The sequence below is a fragment of the Rhinatrema bivittatum genome, chromosome 6 (assembly GCF_901001135.1).
Source record: "Rhinatrema bivittatum chromosome 6, aRhiBiv1.1, whole genome shotgun sequence".
Taxonomy (NCBI): domain Eukaryota; kingdom Metazoa; phylum Chordata; class Amphibia; order Gymnophiona; family Rhinatrematidae; genus Rhinatrema; species Rhinatrema bivittatum.
In genome coordinates this window covers 331,211,229-331,228,335 of record NC_042620.1, presented here as the reverse complement: position 1 = coordinate 331,228,335, position 17,107 = coordinate 331,211,229, and the positions used below count along the sequence as shown (strand labels likewise).

General features: G+C 49.8%; 1 protein-coding gene across 1 annotated transcript in view; it reads left to right on the top strand.

Moving 5' to 3' along the window:
• Positions 1-3,802: 3,802 nt before the first annotated feature.
• LOC115094728 (vascular endothelial growth factor receptor kdr-like) overlaps positions 3,803-17,107 on the top strand; it is a 311,596-nt gene continuing 298,291 nt past the window's right edge. Inside the window, exon 1 of the mRNA XM_029607986.1 lies at positions 3,803-4,339. Within this exon, the coding sequence (XP_029463846.1) occupies positions 4,282-4,339 (58 nt within the window). The 5' untranslated portion in view covers positions 3,803-4,281. The remainder of the gene's footprint in view (positions 4,340-17,107) is intronic.

The following is a 17,107-nucleotide window of genomic DNA, read 5'->3' as shown; positions in this document are numbered from 1 at the left end:
AAAACAGAGCTCCTCATCATATCCCTAACAACCACACTTACTCCATCTCACCACCCCCTCCTTAAACCCATCTCCCTACATGCACGTAACCTAGGCATTACGATTGACAATCAATTGAACTTAACCATTCGTTAATTCTATCTTAAAAGATTGCTACTTCAAGAAAATGAGACTGCTCCGTCACTCTCCGATTTTCGAACTGTTCTTCAAACCATCATTTTCTCAAATTTTACTATTGTAACTCCCATTCTGAGAGATGTCCATTGGCTCCCAATCGCTTCGAGAATTCAATACAAAAGCCTTTCCCTCATACACAAGACTCTGTTCAATGAAAATATACAATGGCTACCCGACACTATCCGCTTTCATAAATCTAACAGACCCACTAGATCAGCTTACCAAAGAATCTTATATATACACCTTCTCCCTCTCCTCCACAAGGGCCCGAGCATTCTCCATAGCAGGTCCTTCAATATGGAACATAATGCCCCCCGACCTCCGCATAGAGCCATGCATACAGAAATTCAAAACAAATTAAAAACATGGCTCTTTAAACAAGCATTCAACTAACACCACCCTCCTCATTTCCCCCCTGCGACAACATCTCAAATCCACATACCACCTCCTCCCTTTGATTTTCTGCCATAATGTTGTTCTCTTACATGTGAATCTTCCTCTTCCACCTCCCTACTTTCATGAAATTAGCTTTTAACCAATTTACATTTCTGGCCCCCTTTCATGTCCTGTCTACTCTCCTGAACCCAGTTTCCATTCTGTTTGATTTAATGACCCGTTTTGATGCTATCCCTATATGGTTCCAATCGCTCCATGGAATTGTTATGCCTCAGTATAATAAGCTCATGTTCTTTGTAAACCGATGAGTTGTAAATACTCTATAATTTGATTTAAATACTTCTTACTTTTCCTACACCTATATGAATCCAATTTGCTCCATGTAACTGTTATGCTGTATTCTGTGTAAACCGATACGATGTGCAAATGGCAATCGGTATATAAAAGCCTTTAAACACAATATTTATTTTATTATGCATTTAGTCTCATGCAGGATGTTTATCCTGTTGGACTCTATGCCATCCCGGACATAAAGCGCCACCTCCCGGATGCTCCTCTCAGTCATTGCGATATAATTTGTACCCCAGTATACCACTGTCCCATTGGTTATCCTCCTTCCTCCATGTCTCTGAGATGCCAATTAAGTCTATGACATCATTTACTGCTATACATTCTAATTCTCCCATCTTACTTCTTAGACTTCTGGCATTAGCATACAAACATTTCAAAGTTTGTTTTTTGTTTGTATTTTCATTCTGCTTTTTAATTGATAGGGATAAGTTAGAATTTTTTAGCTCAGGTGAGTTTTTAGTTACAGGCACTTGGACTACTTTTCTAATTATTGGAACCTCACTGTCGGGATGCCCTAATTCTAATGCATCATTAGTATCCTTTGAAGGTACCTCTCTCTGAACCATGCGCTGCTGAGCGACTGTCGGCTTTCCCCTTTGTTCTAGTTTAAAAGCTGCTCTATCTCCTTTTTAAAGGTTAGCGCCAGCAGTCTGGTTCCACCCTGGTTAAGGTGGAGCCCAGCCCTTCGGAAGAGACTCCCCCTTCCCCAAAAGGTTCCCCAGTTCCTAACAAAACTGAATCCCTCTTCCTTGCACCATCGTCTCATCCACGCATTGAGACTCCGGAGCTCTGCCTGCCTCTGGTGACCTGCGCGTGGAACAGGGAGCATTTCAGAGAATGCTACCCTGGAGGTTCTGGATTTCAGCTTCCTACCTAAGGGGCAGATTTTTAAAGAATACGCGAGCGCGTACTTTTGTTTGCGCTCCAGGCGCAAACAAAAGTACGCTGGATTTTAGTGGAGCCGCGCGTATCTGCTAAAAACCTGAATCGGCGCGCGCAAGGCTATTGATTTTGTATAGCCGGCGCGCGCCGAGCCACGCAGCCTACCCCCGTTCCCTCCAAGGCCGCTCCGAAATCGGAGCGGCCTTGGAGGGAATCCTCTAACGCCTTCCCCTCCCTTCCTCTACCTAACCCACCTGCCTGGCCCTGTCTACACCCCCCCCCCCCCCCCTTACCTTTCTCCGGGGATTTCCGTCTCCCGGAGGGAGGTGGAAATCCCCGCGCGCCGGGCCGCAACCTGGGGGCGGGTACGGAGGGCGCGGCTACGCCCCCGTACACGCCCCCTCGGAGAACCCAGGGACTTATGCGAGTCCCGGGGCTCTGCGCGCGCCGGTAGGCCTATGTAAAATAGGCGCACAGGCGTGCAGGGCCCTGCTCACGTAAATCCGGGCGGATTTACGCGAGCAGGGCTCTTAAAATCCGCCCCTAAGAGCCTAAATTTGGCTTCCAGAACCTCTCTCCCACATTTTCCTATGTCGTTGGTGCCCACATGTACCACGACAGCCGGCTCCTCCCCAGCACTGTCTAAAATCCTATCTAGGTGACGCGTGAGGTCCGCCACCTTCGCACCAGGCAGGCAAGTTACCAGGTGATCCTCACACCCACCAACTATGACGTCCGACCTAACCCTTCCCTCCTGGGCAGTAGGCCTTGGGGAGATATCCTCAGTGTGAAAGGACAGTGCATCACCTGGAGAGCAGGTCCTTGCTACAGGATCCTTTCCTGCTGCACCAGGTTGATGATCTCCCATCATGAGACCTTCTTCCTCCAAGGCAGCACCAGGGCTGCCAGTCTGAAGTTGGGACTTGACTGCTATGTCCCTGAAGGTCTCATCTGTTTACCTCTCTGTCTGCCTCAGCTCCTCCAGGTCTGCCACTCTAGCCCCCAGAGATCGGACTCGTTCTCTGAGAGCCAGGAGCTCTTTGCATCGCATGCACATGTACAACTTCTCACCGGCGGGTAAAATATCATACATGTGACACTCGATGCAAAAGACTGGGAAGCCCCCCTCTTGCTGCTGGGCTGCTGCCTTCATCTCAAATTTGTTCAGTTCCTACTTAGGTTTTGGGTTGCTATGGGAGTAGGAATGTGTCTAATTAATGTCCTTTAAATGTATGAGTGAATTCACTATATGTCTGGTAGTGGCACAGGGGAATGATCAAACTCTCAATAAGGTGTTTCTTAAGGCGTTGGGGGGGGGGGGGGGGGGTTCGGGAGGGTGGGGGATTTAATTTAAAGGGTCGGGGGTGGGTTTTAGGGGGTTTTAGTGAGTGGCACCTGCCTATAAATTAAAGGATGAGCTAGGGGTGGGAAATCCAAACAGTCTAACTTCAATTAGTCAGCCAGAGTGAGTCACTGCTCTCTTGATTAACACATGTTGGTCCCTATTCAAACCCAATCACAGTACCTCAACACCTTTCCAAGGTGAGTAACTGAGCTGAACTTTTCAACCTTATTTCTAGCTTCTGGCTACTTTTTTTTTTTTTTTAAATATACAAATACTAAACTTCTGCTTCCTGGCTGCCCTACTATTTAAAAATGCAGTCTAACTTCAGTTTGAGCCTTGAGAGAGCTAAGGGAATAGTCTACTTGCCCCTCTCTCTTTTTGTGCATTCTCCCACCCAAATCAGCCTCCACTTCCCCTCTCCCTGTTCACTTTTCTCAGTGCTCAGTCTACCTCTCCCCCCTTCTTATTCACTCTTGTCTCCCGACGATCAGCCTTCCTCTCCCCCCTCTCTCCTCACGGAGCAGTCTAAGGGACTTCGGGTGAAGTTGCAGGAAACTCTGAAATGGTTTTATTTTTTTTTTTTGGCTTGGATCTCGGAAGCTGCACGGCGAGGTCCCCCCTCGGCTCTGACGTCGGTTTCCTCAGCTCGGCCTCGACCCATCCCAGCAGCTCTTAACCTGCGGGGGTCCTGCAGCCTGGTCCTCTGTCCCGGGGGTCCTGCAGCCCGGCTCCTGCCTCTCCCGAGCAGAGCTCCCCGTCCAGGCGCCTTCGCACACCTGCACCGCTGGATCCCCAGCACAGCTGGAGGGGAGCTCGGAAAAGCTGTTTTCACTGTCGGTGACTTTTTAAGGGGGGAAGAGGGAGGGGTTTCTTACGTTTTGTGTTGCCTAAGGAGAAATGTAACAAAAAAAAAAAAAAAAGAGAGATGATCTGAGGGGGGGACTGAATACAGCACAAAGAACTGCCGAGGAGCGGAATTTGAACTCGAACCGAAAAAAAAAGTGGAAGCCGCGTCCCGGGGGATCCGCAGCTATTGGACCGGAACATCCGAGGGAAGAGCCGCTCGGCCGTGGGGGGGGACTTCTCGGACTTACCTGGCAGTAGCCCCCGTCCTGCGGTGCACCCGAGCCATGATCCATCCCAGCGCCTGGCCGTCTACCCTCCTGCCCGGGTTACTCTGGGCGCAAGGTAAGAGCGCTCGGGGGGGCATCCGTGCCAGCAGCCGGGGCACCCCGGGCACTTGGGCTCGGCTTCTGATTGGCCCCGCGCTGGGGGGGGGGGGGGGGCAGGCGCTAGAGAACGCAGGGCGCTCGAGAACGCGGGGCGCTCTCGCCAGATGTTGGGGCAGGGGTTGCAAGAGCTCAGCTCGGGAGGGCTCTTTCCTAGGAGGACCGGAAACTGGTGATGGAAAGGAGAACAAACAAACCGGCAGCCTGCAGGCGCGCAACCGACCGACAGGTGACCGGAGCCTGGCCCGCGCTGCCGGGAATAGGCGCGCAACCCCCCCCCCCCCCCCCGGGGCCACAGCGCGTCCGGCTCTCTCCTCCGCGCCCGACCCCGCGTAGTTTCAGAAACGCTCTCCCGCCGATCGCCCCGGCCGGGACGCCCTTGTTGTTTCGCCGGGATGTGGTTTCGATTCCCCGGCGCGGGTCGGGACCCAGCCAGCGAGGCTGCGCTCGGCCGCTAGATGGCGCCTCTGGCCGCGGATGGGCAGGAGCCGAGGGACTGGGACGGAAAACGCCGAGGGGGCGCTTTCGAGTTTCTCTTGGCGGTGCTTTTAACGGAATAATCCTCTCTCTGCTGCTCCGGGCGCTTCTGCAGGGGTGCGGAGCTCTTGGGCAGACTGAACCCGCGCTCTTTCACTGTTAGCGCGCTAGTAGAAGCCGCGTTAACCTGGTCAGTCTTTCGCACTGTGGATACGTTGCTAAACATGCACTGACAATCCCTGTCGGTGCGTGTTATTTCAGCTGACATGTCCAATAATGGTTGTAGGAGGGGGTGAGGAAGCACTGAGCAAGTTACCCGGAAGATGGCGGATCTTTCTGGGCTGCTATAAGCAGGGGGGTGGCACCAGGGGCAGGGGAGATGGCAAATGCCCTCTTGATTCTGGGATTTCAGCTTCCTGCATTAACAGTGAGCATCCGGCTTTCCGTTCTTCCACTGCATTCTGTACCCCCCCCCCCCCCCCCTAATTCGTTTGAGGCCTTAACCCTATGTATTGTGTGTGGCCCTTGGAAGACTGCTGCCTGTTTTGTAAACTCCAGCGATCCTTCCCTGCCAGAAAGGTCTCTCCTGCCAGCTACGGTGAAGGATAGGAACATGACATGCAAAGTGGGAATGTATTTTGTACGGGCAGGGAAGAAAATGATGTGATGGAGAAGTTTGCCCTTAGAAGAGGGACAGGTGCTGTTGAGTTTGCAGCCATGGTTAACTCCTTGCCTCCAGCCCCATCGCGTGGCAGAGTCGAGGACATCTGGGAAGAGGAGGTTCTGGGGAATAGATCCCTGCCCGGAGAAGGGGGCTGAGGCAATGAGGTGCACTCCGCCCAGCGCACGGGTCTACGGGTGCACTAGACTAGTGCCCGATGCAGTAAGGAGATTAGCGCGTCCAAAACGTGCGCCCAAACAAACGCATACCTGATAGCGCCCATGAAATGTACATTGCATGTAGATAAGGATATTAGCCATTACCCCCGATGCAGGAAAGCGCCGGGCGCCCAATGCACACTTTTTAACGCGGCAAATTTACGTCCGGCCTCGGAGGCAGAGTAAAGTCGGCTTGCGGTCAAGATCTCATGCAAAGCATTAAAACATAGGTGATAAGTGCGTCCTCCACCATCGCATCATTGTGACACCTTAATTTACTGCTTTTGGTGGAGAAAACCAATTGTACATTGACTTGATGAAAAGAAACCCACTTTTCTTATGGCCACACAATTTGGACGACCATAGCAAGGGGCACCTAATATTTTGCTGAGGTTGCCAAAGTGAATTATAACAAAAAAAAAAAGCAGGATGAAAACGGACGCTCGTATTGAGCGCCCGCTGCAATTGGGCGCTACGGATGCACAATCCTCTTTTAACGCTGCCTCTCATTTAAATATTGTATTGGGTGCCTAGGGGATGTGGCTGCACACACGTTAAGACCATGGGCACTTAATACTAGCGCCCATTTTTTCAGCGCGCGTTTCACTGCATCGGCTCCGTTTAACGGGTTAATATCCGGGTCTGCAGTGCTATCTCACTTCACAGTTTTGAAATGAAATTTGCGCAAACTGGAAAACAAAATTGTGCAAACAGCTCCAAAATGAATGTGGATTGATTTTGCTATGTTTTATACATTGTATTTTCTTTCTTTTTTTTTTAAATACTATTTGACTTCCAAGCAAATCACTGCCTTTGAAAATGCTTCCAGAATAGTTTTTGATGTTCTTACGGGTCCCTTTTGTCCTGTTTTCTGAAAAACGTAGGAAAGGGGACGAGGACAAAGAACGGGCGGGGAGCCATTCTCTGCCGGGGGGGGGGGGGGGGGCCTGGAGCAGGCCGGTGCTGTCAGCCTGTCCGTGCCTGCCATGGACGCGCTATCTGAGGTTCTTCTGTGCCTTGCGCTATTGCAATCAATCCCAAAGCTAAGAAAAACACTGGGACCGGACTCCTGCGTCTTTGATTGGCCTTAGCGCAGTGCAGGCGATGGAAACGGTTTGGAATAATATGAATCCTGCCCTTTCCAGCAGCCATTTCCTGCGAGATAACAAGAGCAGCTCGTTTTAAGGCCGGAGCAATGAGACAGCCCCCCCCCCCCTCTCCCCAACAGCCAGTCCCAGAACCGGTCCGGACCAAGTCACGGGCGACCAGAAGGGACCGGCAATGGCACCGAACCCCCAGTCCTGGCTTAGGCCCTGTCCCTGAAGCGCAGGTACCACAAAGGCAGCGACTTCCAAATACAGGATGAGGGGAATGGGGGGGGGGGGGGCACCTTTCCCTGCGCTATGCGAGGAGGTTGTGGGCATGGGAGGAAGGGCGGGACCTGGGCGCGAGTTCTGACTGCAGCCCAGTCCCAGGGTGACGGCCTGCAGAGGATGCGGCGGGCACCTCTTTATCTAAATGTCTCCTTCAGCCCCGTCACTCTCTAATAGTGAAAGTGTCCGTCCCCCCTCCCCCCCGGCAGTGGGGGGCGGGGGGGGGTCATCAGATAAGCAGCCTTGCCCCCTCAGCTTTGGGGGATATATGGGAGTGGGCAGTCACTATCGGTTAAACAGGGCCCCTTCTTGCTGGGCCAGCCAATGTGCAGAGATTTATCGCAGGATCCGTTTGCTCCCCCATAATCTCCTTTTTTTGGTTCCTGGATACCGTTTTTATACAGAGACGGACCTAGTCGTGCCCCTCCGGTCAATACAGAGGCGGTGGGGGTGAGAGATGAGCCCGAGCTGGCATCCACTGCGGGCTCTCCTGCTGCCAGGATGCAGCAGCCCCGAGTACGACCGGCGGGGGGGGGGCACCGGGAAGCAGCCGCTCTGAGACTCGGGCACAATCCCCCCCCCCCCCAGCAGGGACCAGCCAGAGGTTTTCACATCTGGGCCACCTTTTAACCCCCTTGGTTCTGGCATGGCCACGTTACTGCTGCGGCAGGGGCTGCGGGAGGAAACGTTGCCCGAGGCTGGCACGGTCCTGCGGGCAGACAGTAGCCACGGTGAACTTTTTTCCCCAAAAAAAAGAGAAGGGGGGGGGGGGGTGCGCATGTGCCGGACATGGGCACAAGATGAACAGACAAAAAAAAGGGGGAGTCGAGCTGGCGCCGCTTGTGAGCGGTTAGCGCCATTGAGTCTTTCTCAGAAAGACTGAAGTGGTCCTGACCCGTCTCTGCCCTGAGGAAAGCACGGGATTGTGAAAAAGAGGGCGGCTCTCGCCGATTCTGAGTTGCGTCTGCCATGGAGCACGAGGGGGGGAAGGCCGTGATCCGATTTTTTCCGGTAGCAAAACCTCCCAGCCCAGTGCTCTGCCTGTGGGCAACCCCCGTCTTTAAATCCGGTCAGGGGCCACACGCAAAGAGGAGCGGCCCACGGCAGCGTTCAAGGAGCCCTACGGGGCTTGAGTGTCATTCCCCCTTCCACGCGGCCGCCGTAGACGCGTGGCAGGAACGCTGGGCCCTTCCCACGGGGGGCCCGCTCTGCCGCACGACACCGCTCTGCCTTGCCGTGATCTACCTGCGTGCGTGCTGACGTAATCCGCTGAGAACTGCACGTCAGCGGGCTGTGAATGCATTACATAAAATAAATAAATGTCACAGCCGACGAGCTACGACGTTTGCGGGGTCCATCGGCTTTCATAACAGATGGGAGTCTGTCGTGAAACACATTCGGCTTGGCCTGCTGCTGTCTGTCTGCGCGCTCCTTTTACTGATTTGTGGTGCAACTGTGCATTGGGCCTTTAAATTTATCTGCGGCGAAATGGCAGGGACTCTGTGGGAGGACTGAGCGCTCCTCCAGGAGTCAGGAAAGTGAAAGGACTCTGTGTGGAAGGACCGAGTATTCCTGCTTTCCCCGCTGCCCTGGAGCCTGCGCCCACCGTTTTTTTTTTTTTTTTTAAAACATCCATCTACTAACGTGGACCTGCAAAAGTGTCCCTTCAGCTCGCCTGGGAACGTAAGGACCGCAACGCCGACTGCAGCCGGCGTGGAAAGGAAATGCACAGCCTGCTGGCTTCTATTTTCAGAGCCCTTGCTTTGTCTTATTGCGTTTCCGTGTAGATTTCCTTACCTCTTCCTGTGTTTTTTCTTAAGCATGGGAAAGAGTTTGTGGAGGAAGCGCAGGGTGCGCCCAGATTTCTCTCTCTGCCAGGGTCGGGATGGGCTGATCCTTACCTTCCCGAATCCAATCTTTAACGAGTTAATAACCCCCCACGGGTCCTGCTAATGTTTCTATCCCTGGTAAGGACATTCCTGTTGGAAACCTGGGGAAGGTGCCAGTGCCCCCTGAATTCCCAGGAGAAGACTTATCCTAGGTTGTGCGAATAGGCAATGCCCCCCCCCCCCCCCCCCCCCCCCCCCCCCGGGTCTATCTGAGCCTTTCCCCTCTTTCTCGCTCTGATTTCGTCCCACGTGAACAGAAACCCCAAGTTTAAGGTTGAAAGGAATTTGCAGGAACTGCAGCGGGGCTCATTCAGCCCATTAAAGAAAAGGAACCTACCTTTCTGAAAAATGCCCGGTTTATTTGATCAAAACCAAATTGACGGCCACTAACCAACCTTTGAGCACATAAAGGATTAAAGTGAGGATGACGACGGGCTGTTTTCCTCCGGTGAGAAAAAGGGGCACCGAGTAATGGGGCTGGCGAGGCTGAGGTTAGATTTAAGGACAAGCCTTCTAAGCAGGATCTGCCAGGTACTTGCATCCTGGATTGATCGTCGTTGGAAAGAGGATGCTGGGCTCGATGGTCCCAGTTCGGCAACGTCTTATGTCTCTGTGTGTTTGGGTCACCCAGGGAGGTGCTTGGAGGCTTGCGAGAGCAGGGCCAGATGCACCGGTCTGCAACGATACCGGTCCAAGGGATCCTGCCTGAAGGCAGAGGGACGGACTTCACTTCTCAGGGGTCCCTTCCAGCCCTAGCTTTCTGTAATTCTCTGCTGACTTTAGTAAGCATTGTACAGAGGCATAAGACGATAAGACATTGCCAAACTGGGTCAGACCAAAGGTCCATCCAGCCCAGCATCCTGTTTCCAACCACGGCCAGTCCAGGTCACCAGTACCTGGCAGGATCGCAGAAGGTAGATTCCATGATGCTTATCCCAGGGATAAGCAGGGCAATTTTTTTATTTTTTTTTGGAACTCCACCTTAATAATGGTTTATGGATTTTTCCACCGGGAACTTGGGCAAACCCTTTTTTTAAACGCAGATACACTAACAGCTTCCATCACATTCTCTGGCAACGAACTGCAGAGCTTAATTATGCGTTGAGTAGAAAAACATGTTTTTCCTATTTCACTTAAATATACTAGTTAATAACTTAATAGTTTCTCCTAGTTTTTGTACTGTATGAAAGAGTAAACAACCGATTCACGTTTACTCGTTCCACTACACTCATTATTTTATAGACCTCCATCATATCTCGTCTCAGCCGTCTCTTCTCCAAGCTGAAGAGTCCTTACCTCTTTAGCCTTTTCTCAAGGAGAATCACTCCATCTTCTTTATCATTTTGGTCGCCCTTCTTTGTACCTTTTCTAGTTCAGCTATATCTTTTTTTTGACATATGGTGACCAGAGCTGCACACAATACTCAAGGTGCAGTCAGACCATGGAGTGATACAGAGGCATTACGACATTCTCTGTTTTATTCTCCATTCCTTCCCTAATAAGCATGACCATTCACAATGTCATCTTGTGTTGAAAAAGCTCAATCTTCGATGCTCTCTTTTAATACAAATTGTTTGCTCTGTGGGGTTTAGACTAACACATGCCAGGAGTACCTTCTCCTGTCCTGTCCACTCACTGACACCCCCCTCCCCTCCCCCGCTTGACTTTATCTGTGCTGCCGCACTCTGGGAGGGAGAGGCCAGCTGAGACCTCAGCACGCACAGCTGCACCCCAAATTATAGTGGGAGTAACGTTTGGTGTGAAAATGTATTTTTGCCTGCGTAGTAGGACACAGGAAAGCGCAGGTCTGGTCAGCAACCCCCCCCAGCAGGTGGACTGCCCATGCAATGCCCCTCTCTCTCCACTGAGGGGCTGCCAGACTGCAGGTGCTGTCTTGTGCCTCCTGCTGAAAAGAGAGGACAGACTGTCAGCCACCATCAGCAAGAACTAAATAATCGTCCTTTGGTATTCTGAATTTTACCATCCGGTTTCTCTCTCCGGTGACCAAACGTGTAAAACAAGTGTGCCGATGTGAGAGGGCCCTGGGGGCAGGAGCCCTGAGTGAACGCTCGGCTCCTCCCATTCACTTCTAACTGAGACGAATGGGTTCAGAAACCTGCAATGTGTTCCTGTCCTCTTCCACTTTCTAATCTAAGTACTCGGCTTTCTTGCAGGGCAATCTGTTTCCTTATTTCAGTCCCCACATGGTAGTGACTGTGGATTACTGAGACATGATGCCCGTTCAGAAATATTATTTAAAAAGTAAGGGGATGACGGTTATGGAATGAGACCATAGTCACAAGCTGGTAGGTCCAACAATACCACTGTCCCTTAGAAAGTTGACTAGCGTAACAGTAAAAGTATATAACTGAGCAGGTGGATTTTTGTGGTCATATGTTAACTTGTTTCACTCGGCAGTGAGGACCTTTTTTGGTTTATGTGGTTTTTCGATAAACTAGGCTTCAGTTAATAATAAACCTTCATTAAACAGAACATTCTGGCCAGAGTGAAGTGACGTTCGCACAAACATCCCCCAGCCCCATCTGAAAGACGTTCCATCCTTAAGAGGTGGGGACCCAATTCTTGTGTCATGTGAACTGTATATGGTGCAAAAAATATATGAAAATTGGAACTTAACTCTTTGGGGGCTTGCGGTTAGCATTTTCCTCCAACTGGTAGCACATAGGAATGATGTTGTGTACTGCCTTGATAAAGCCACGGGTGGTGCTGTACATCCCCCAAGTTATACATGCATGTATTCATTCCTTATGTACTCGGTGCCTCTCTACTTTATATAATCCACCTTGGGCTCACCCTCAGGAACAGGTGGAATATCAAATTCTTACAACTTAATACATTTTATTTTGATTGATCTGCTTTTGTCAAGTAACTAAAAGTAGTTACGATAAAAATGACAAACATTTTATAAATAACCTCCCATCCTCAACCAACTGCACCACATAATTATAGACAATCCCAAATCAGCCCACCCAAACAACCCGTCAATCACTTAGCCCCAACCCTTACTGATAATCATTGAACCCCCCTCTCCTTCCCCCATGTCTAACCCCCACCAACTCCAGATAATAAATAAACTGATCTTTAAATATTAAGAACCTTCTAGACGTAATGCCACCAGTCCTGTTTTGACTCGGGGAAAGCCCGATCAAATAGCTAAGATAAGATTTGATCTTTTCCCTATAACGCAGGAAGATTCGACGTGAATATCATAAGAGACTGCATTCTATTCATTAGGAGCAGCATAAACAAACACTGCCTTTCGGATAAATTCCAGTTTCACCTGTGAAGATGTGCTTGGAGGAGAGCTTAAAGGTCTGTGCATAGACAGCAGCTCCTGTCCTGACTCTTTCCAACACTTCTAAACAAACATGAAGAATTTTTTAATGTAAGTCTCCGGATAACTGGAAGCTAATGTAAGTTTCATAAACATGGGAGTCAAGTGGTCCCTGGCCTGGACACCTGTGAGAACCCCCACCTGCAGTGTTTGGAAGGAGCTGTAATCATGGGACTATTGGCTGGGGTAAAGCCCTGCTAGAGAGGATTACAGTAATCCAATCAACTAGTCATCACAGCATCAATTACTGTAGCTAATTGTCTCGTAGAGAGGTAGGGATGCAATTGTCTAATCTTCTGCAGGCTATTTTGTCTTTCCATAAAAAGCTTACCCTCTAAAGGCTTCTGAGGACACTACTCTACTCCTTCTACACCCTGTCCAAGCGGATGATCCACAGCACCTCAGACCTTTTGGATGTAATTTCAAACTATGGTTCGTCACCCAATCGGCAAAATGAGTTTAGGTGTACTTGAGTCTGATTTCCAGCCATGCTAGCATACAGTTGGATATCATCAGCATATAAATGAATATCATAAACCACTAAGTTCTCAGCAAGTGGTGCCATAGAAATATTAAATAGCAGCAGGGATAATACTGATCCCACGTGACAAACTGCGACATATTAAATGGTGTCATGTTCGTAGAGTGCCATCCTTGGGTTTTAGGAAATGCTGTGGATAGGACTTTATTGCTACCACCATGGAAACAGATTGTGTGGAAAGCAAGACCCTGGGCCTGATGGTAGCTCTTTCTCTGTTTGTGCTGCCTGTGGCTTTGTGCCAGCGCTGGGTGCACTACCATGTCGAGCGATCTCTGGGTCCGATTCCCAGCTTGGGTCTTCCACTCCCTGGATCTGGAGATGCCGTGGAGGAAGCACTCACAGCCCCCCCAGAGCCTGGTGGCACCTGCTGGCCGGATGTAGGACCCATGATTGCAGGACCCTCAATGTGTGGTCACCCAGTCGAGGACTGACACTGCAAGCATTGGACTAAAGTGAGTTGGGAAGGAATATGAAACAGGGGGGGACAAAAGGCCCCAGGTTGTTGTACATGAAGGCTCCTGGTTCCAGATCCCAGTCCCAGTTCCAACTGAGCTGGAGGCCCAAAGAGCAGGAGGGAAACTGCTGGAGCAGGAAAAGAAACCAGGAAGCCATTGCTTACATTTCTGTTGCGGGTCCGAAACTCTGGAACAGTTTTTGCCATTAGAACTAAGACTGCAGGTCAATCTAAAGAAGTTTAAGAGACTTAAAAACATGGTGCTCTTTACAAGCTTATGGAAGTAACACCCAGAATGACATTTAAGCTCGCAGTTTTTTAATTGATTTTCTTTCATATTCTTATCTATATTAATGCTAATTTTATGTTTGTTAATCATTTTATTAGTTTATTATTCTTAATTGATTTTTATTGTATTACTCTGTTCTTAATTGATTGTTAACCGTAAAGATGGAACCTCGTGTTCCGGGTGACGGTATATAAAAATTAAATAAATAAATATAACCTTCTTCTGAATTTACCAAGCAGGTGCTAATCCTATGGAATCAGGGGATACACTCCAGGCGCTTGGAGAGTCGGAGAACTTCTTAACCTTTTAATCTTCATTTTCTTCTGATAAATAAGCGCCTTCGTTTCTTACTAATTAGGCTGTACATGCAAAGATGGTTAACCCCTGCACTGCTGTGTACAGGAAAATAATCGCCTACACGGACATATATATGCCCTATTGTGCGGTATATACAAACTTTTAAATAAATAAAATATTGTGTGTTATCATTCAGACTTCATGCCAGCTTCTGCATGCCTAATGAGAAAGTGGGGCCGTGTGCGACGTGAGGCAGGATGACAGCCCGCGGAGCCTGCCAGCAGCAAGTGGCACCTTGCCAGAAGACCAAGGGGTCTGAGTGACGTGGACAGTGGAACACTGGCATGGCTCGGTCGCCAAGTGTCCACCAGATAAACTACAGCCTGGGGTAACTGGGCAATGAGCTCTGAGGTTAGGCTTATCCCAAGCATTGCCAGCCTGCCAGCGGAGATGGTACGCAGGTCCCTAACAGAGCTCAAGTATGCTTGGCACCGATTCAGAGGGCAGTGGAGACTGAGGAGGGCCTGCAGTGGCATGACCAGGGGTAGCTGGGCAGAGGCCTTTAGCTGTTGATAACTACTGCAAAAGCAGTGGCTCCATTTCAAATCTTTGAGCCAGTATATTGTACATTTATTCACAAGGAAAGACTGAGTAAGTCAATCGAACATCCCAGTTCTGTGTTTTCCAATTAATGAACGCATGCCGCATAGCTGCAACGTGTCAATATTCTGCATACTACAGCGTGGAAATGTTACTGCCCTAAGTTTCCCATCATGTAACCTTTGTAAGCCAGACACGTGATGAGTTACTTCTGCCCCTTTTCACTTACCCGTGACGGTGTGGGCATGCCCAAACTCGGTCCTCGAGGGCCGCCATGCAGTTGGGTTTTCAGGATTTTCACAACGAATATGCATGAGATCTATTTGCATGCACTGCCTCCATTGTATACAAATAGATCTCAGACATATTCGTTGTGAAAATCCCTACCAGGTTGTGGACCTTGAGGATCAAGTTTGGGCACCCCTGTTCTAGGGGCTTCCCTTAGTCAATGCTCAAGTGACAGGCATATTGGTTCCAAGGTTCCCCTTCCTCTGGCAACTCAGTACACCTCTTACGGTGCCTCCCAGTTCCTCCAGGTCAGACCATAAGACGTACCATGCTGGGTCAGACCAAAGTCCATCGTGCCCAGCATCCTGTCTCCGACAGTGGCCAGTCCGGGTCACAAGTACCCGGTAGATCCCCAATAGTTGATCTATTTCTTGTATCTCACTCCCAGAGATAAGCGCCGGTTTCCCCAGCTCTACCTGCACAATAACTGCTAATGGACTCTTCCTTCAGGAACTTGGCCGATCCTCTTTTCAACCCCGCTACGTTCGTTGCCTTGACCACGTCCTCTGGCAACAGATTCCATCGCTGGATAAAATACTTCCTACGATTTGTTGAAATCTGCCGGTTGCTAGTTTCATGGCATGTCCCCTAGTCCTAGTCTTGTTTTGAAAGGGTAAATAATCCTCCCCTATTCATGATTTTAGAAATCTCAATCATATTCCCGCTCAGTCATCTTCTTTTTTCCAAGCTAAAGAGCCCTAATCTGTTTAAGCTTTCCTGTTTGATAATTCCCTCTCTCTTCTCCTTGTTCTACTGCAGCCTTGCTTCTTTTGCTCATGTTTTTGGCTTTTGCTGCCTGGTTCACATAATTGTCCTTTTCATGTTTTAGGTTTTTTGTTTGTTTTTTTTGGCAAGCTGCCTCCCCTTTAAATAGCTCCTGGAGATGCTCCCGGAATCCGTCCTGCCCCTGGACAAGACCGCACTGTTCCGGTTACACATGGGACTTGGTGTCTTTCAGACTTGTGACCCAATCCATCCGTGCCCATGCAAAACCGCGTCACGCCTGATCCGTGATGACAACAGGTTATTCCCAACGGGCACAAAAACAGGGAGAAAACCTCTCGACATTGGGCTCGCACTATGGCTGGAGTTCTGTCACTCTAAGTTGGAAATAAGTCTTCGGGCAGGTGGGGGTGAAATTGTTCATTGTCCTCCAGAACCTTGTTTATTCCATGTGGTGAGAAATTCTGCAAACTGAGCCAGAAGTTATTTTGGCAGAAATATGTACAATGCAGACATGACGTTCTTGGCGGGAGCTTCTTTTACTGCAGTAAAATAAAAGTGCGCGCTTTACACTACTGTAGCATGGTAGGGCCTTTGGGACACAGCCTGTGCCCCGCCACTTTAGGTGTCCTTTTTCCGTCTCCTTGCCTAATCTGGGAAGGAGGGGGGGGGGGGGGGTGACGTCTGAAGGGCTGAGCAAACTTTGAAGAATTTCTAGAAAGGAAGATGTCAAAGGCCACGAGTGGTATCCAACTGTCCGAGTGCCAGGAAGTGAGTAACGTCCTCGGTATGGAATGCTGGGAATGTTCCAGCCCCTGGAGGGGCTGCTTCTTGATTGCTCCATAGCTGGGAATCATTCAGCGCAGCTCGTGCTCTGCTCTGGGAAGACATGTGATGTAATGTAATTCTCAAACTATTTGTTTTGCTTTTATTTTTCCCCGTTGGTGCATGATCAGTGCAACTTGGCAGAGTTCAGATGGCCTGGCTCCCTGGTTCAGGGAAAGCGGCTTCTGTTGGAATCGCTGCATTTTTCTTTCGACCTGGGGCGGTCAGAACTCAGAAGCCAGCTGCTTTAAGGTCCCCTCCCTCTCAGACAACACGAGATGACCTTCTTTGCACTGGAAGAGACTTCTCTCACGGCAGAAACCGTGAGGTCCACACCCCAAAGATTTGTTTGGGTAACGGGAGTTATCCAGGCAAATCTTTGGTTTCCAAACTTTTCCCTGGCCCTCCAGGCTGCTGACGCTAACCTTTAGAAAGGAGACAGAGCAGCTTTTAAACTACAACAAGGGGAAAAGCCGACAGTCGCTCAGCAGCGCATGGTTGGAGGGAGGTAGCTTCGAAGGATACTAATGAAACAGTTAGGGCATCCCACCCATGTGCCTAGAATTGAAGAATCAACTGAGCTAAAAGATTCCAGTTTATCCCTGTCAACTGAAAAGCAGGTTGTTAATACAAACAAAAAACCTTACTTTGAAATGTTTGTATGCTAATGCCAGAAGTCTAAGAAGTAAGATGGGAGAGTTAGAGTGTATAGCAGTGAATGATGAGATTGACATAAT